This window comes from Zingiber officinale, chromosome 8A, assembly GCF_018446385.1.
Source record: "Zingiber officinale cultivar Zhangliang chromosome 8A, Zo_v1.1, whole genome shotgun sequence".
In the NCBI taxonomy this organism is placed as follows: Eukaryota; Viridiplantae; Streptophyta; class Magnoliopsida; order Zingiberales; family Zingiberaceae; genus Zingiber; species Zingiber officinale.
This window is the reverse complement of record NC_056000.1, coordinates 87516148-87519814: the sequence shown is the minus strand read 5'-3', so window position 1 is coordinate 87519814 and position 3667 is coordinate 87516148. Positions and strand designations below refer to the sequence as shown.

Here is a 3667-nt window from a genome sequence, read left to right as displayed (position 1 = left end):
TTGGGATTACGACAACAGTTTTTAAAAACCGTTGTCTATTAAGTGTTGTTGAATGCGATTGTTTTTTCTTTCGCCACTTTTTCTCATTCGTCATTTGTCTGTTTTACGCTTTGTTTTTTTCTGTCTCTTTCCCAAAACCCTACTCTTCGCCGCCTCCTCCTCACCGCCCTCTTCGTCGCCTCCCTCCTCACCACCCTCTTCACCGCCTTCTTCGCCGCCTCCCTCCTCACCGCCCTCTTCGCCGCCTCCCTCCTCACCACCCTCTTCGCTGCCTCCTTCCTCGCCGCCCTCTTCGTCGCCTCAACTTTCGGCCTCGCCACCTCCTCCTCGCGGCCTCTACTTTCAGCCATCTTCACCGCCTCCTCCTCGTCGCCTCGACTTTCAGCCAGTTCCAACACAAGAAGGAAGAAGAAGGAAGGAGGAGGAGGAAGATGGAAATCCCTCTCCTGATTGTCTCACTGATCTTTCTCTGCTTCTTTTCCTCTGCTCTCTCATCTTCTGTGGTCACCTATTTACCTGGATTCCAAGGCCCCCTTCCCTACATGACCAAGGGAAGCTTGGTCTACGATCGGCGGCGGTGAATCATGTTTCAGCGTCTCCTGTTGCAGCATCCCCGCCGTGGCGTCGCCACTGGCTTCCTCGCTCTCACCGCCTTCACTCTCGGTTCCTCTGACGACCCCTCCCTCCCCACAAGTAACCCTCCTTTCTTCCTTTTCCCTTCACCTCCTTTCTCAATATTTTCTCTTCTTTCTCACGCATGTGCTCCCCTTCGTAAAAGATGTCGCCATTTCGATATGCGATCCGTTTCGGAAATTTCTGTCTTCGACTTCGTCGATTTTCTCGCAAGATTTCATGCTTCCATTCTCAGTCTTTTCTCCAGGTTTAAACCTAACCTATTGTCCTTATAGTTTTCTTTCATCGATTTGGAGTTGCATAATCTTTTAATCTGATTCGTAGAGTTTTTTGCACGGCATTTTCCAACCGCGTGCCCTCTTCCACCTCCGGATTCAAGTAAGGACGTGGCATGCTGCAGTGGATGCCTCAAAAGGAACTCTATTGTCAAAGCAGTCGCGGCAGCTGGTCCTGCCGTGGTGAATATATGTCTTACTGAAGGTGAAAGGACTTTATTATGTCTTCAGATTTCCTCAATATGTGGATTTTTTTTTAGGTGTATTCGTTTGAACGATGAGCTTTTTCCAATACTTCTTTTCAGATGTATATGGTCATATGCCTATAATGGGTATAGGGTCTGGCACTATCATTGATCCTGATGGGACGATCTTGACCTGTGCACATTGCATAGCAGACTTTTCTAGTAGGCAAGTGATCTTAAAAGGCAAAGTGAGTATGCAAACCTACAACTTAGTTATTCATCTTGATGAAGAAATGTGCTTAGAACTGGATGAGGACTGAGAATTTGAATTTGCAAGTTATATCCAGTTGGACTTGGTTACAAATACTATCTGGGTGAAGTTACAAGCAATTAGATTTCATCATGTAGACTAATAAAGATTGTGACTCATGTCTTAGTCCACCTTTGTAGGGCGGAAATTGTAGAAGATTGCAAGATGCATATCGGTCTTTTTGAAGTTTCCTTGGTTAGCTTGCTGTCATACAAGTTTGAAAGATGTTCTCCTAACTCAGTCTGGTTCATATCTGACTATGCTAAGTTTGCTTGAGATGATGAGATGTAATAGTCCTGGACCATATCTTTAAGTTTCCTGGACCATATAAGGGAAGCTTGGTCTACCATCCTTATTCCTGGACCAAGGTAACTTCTTCTTCTTGATCAGTAATTGAGGAAGCAATATGATACATGCTTTTGTCCTGTCTGCGTGAAAACATTCGTGCAGGTAGCCAACATTATCTTTGTAGATTCCCCGTTGGGTTCTGGATTCTCATACTCAAGAAAATATGAAGGGTATGATGCCAACGATACTATTTGGTCCGAACAGGCTTCTAAGTTTCTTTTACAGGTGGGAAAGATCATATATATTCCTGATGTAATTACTGTAAGTGCCTTAAATATGTAATCTTTCACTTTTGCAGTGGCTTGTTGAGCACCCACAGTTCATCTCCAATCCCCTCTACATTGCTGGGGATTCATATGCTGGAAAAATTGTACCTATGGTGGCCAAAAGAATATTGGATGGTAACTCTACTTTTAATGTAAACTATTGATGAGGGTGTTAATTTACATGCCATTTTCATTTACTGTAATTCAGGTATTGATGAAGGGAAAGAACCATTACTTAACCTCCAGGTAAATTGCTTGAATTGATGGGCCACTGGCAATGAAGGGAAAGAATCTAATTTTGATCTTTAAATTATGTCATAGTTTATATGAAAGAAAAAGCCTTGGCTTTCAGGGTTACTTGATTGGCAATCCATCCATGGGTGGAAAAGTCGATACCAATTCTAAAATACCTTATGCTCACAGCATGGGAATCATATCAGATGACTTCTTTGGGGTAATCTTAGTAGATCAACTAGGACGAATTTCTCAAAATGATCTTTGGTATCACTTCACGAATTGTTATTTAGTTATTATTTTTTTCCAATTAATTATGTTTTGTTCTTTAAGATCATATAATTTATGTGTGTTCACAGTTCACAAAAGCGGAGTACTCTCAAGAAGAAATTGATGAAGTGCGCTCTGAGATAGCAGAATGCATACAAGATCATATTTATGAATAGGTATATACATGAGTTCATCTTATTGCATTTGACAATAATAATATTCAGTTAAATTGAATACATGCTGCTTATACTTGATTGCACTTGATTTGGAGATATCTGTCTCTGAGTCCATTTACCAAATCCAATCGGTATGACAAAACTGCATACTTGATGCGCCAACATCAAATACAAACCGATAACTTAATCCTTTGTCAAATATAAAAAGTGATTAACCTTAATCCTTTGTCAAATATGTATACTGTATTTTGGTTTACATAACAAACTTTCTGGGGTTCTCAATTTTATAATGTAGATGTCTTTGTTTAGAAGGGTAATAATCTTGTTACTGCAGCATCTTCATTTTTTAGATGACTCCATTATTAATAGTGACGAAGGGGGTATTTTACATCAAATTGAGATGATTATGGTCAATTTTTTCTGGGGTTCTATCAGTTCCAATAGGAAGATTCACTGGATCTCTTGGAAAGATATTTGTAAACCTAAGCTAGAAGGAGGATTGGGAGTAGAGAACACACTTGTCGAAATTTCTGTCTAGCATGTACTGTGGGTCAGTCTCTCCTGTGGTGGTTTTACTCAAAAACAAAGCTTCACATTGTTAGAAAAGGACGTTACAGATGAGAAACGTAGCAGAAGAGCATATTAGATGGCGTTTAGGTGAAGATCATATTAATTTCTGGTTTGATACATGGTTAGATGCAGGTCCTTTGTTAAATCCCTCAGTCTCATCGTTAAATCTTGGGCTTTTATGTTCTTTACTAGTTCTATCTGTGTGATTTCCATGATCTAATTAGCGGTATCCTCTATGATGTTGTTGGAAGTTTGGATTGCTCTTTTCTACTCTCTATTCCGTGTAAAAACTAAATAAACCATCTCTATGCTTTTGCATGATTGTTGGAGAATTTTATTCGAATATGAATTGGGGAAAATGCTAATATAGTTAGGAATTTTGATTCCTGCTAGAAGTTAG

At 40.2% G+C, this 3667-nt stretch overlaps 1 protein-coding gene across 1 annotated transcript; it reads left to right on the top strand.

The window, feature by feature from the left end:
• Positions 1-1185: 1185 nt before the first annotated feature.
• LOC122011042 (serine carboxypeptidase-like 19) lies at positions 1186-2288 on the top strand. The gene is made up of 4 exons (XM_042567486.1): positions 1186-1341; positions 1854-1976; positions 2050-2152; positions 2226-2288. Exons 1-4 carry the CDS (start codon positions 1186-1188, stop codon positions 2279-2281), a joined length of 438 nt encoding a protein of 145 aa, XP_042423420.1. The 3' UTR covers positions 2282-2288.
• Positions 2289-3667: the final 1379 nt, after the last annotated feature.

Coding starts and splice junctions, on each gene's coding strand:
- LOC122011042 (XM_042567486.1), top strand. CDS start 1,186: ATGAGCTTTTTCCAATACTTCTTTTCAGATGTATATGGTCATATGCCT. Junction 1,977..2,049: donor CTTCTAAGTTTCTTTTACAG/GTGGGAAAGATC, acceptor TCACTTTTGCAG/TGGCTTGTTGAGCACCCACA. Junction 2,153..2,225: donor GGCCAAAAGAATATTGGATG/GTAACTCTACTT, acceptor ACTGTAATTCAG/GTATTGATGAAGGGAAAGAA.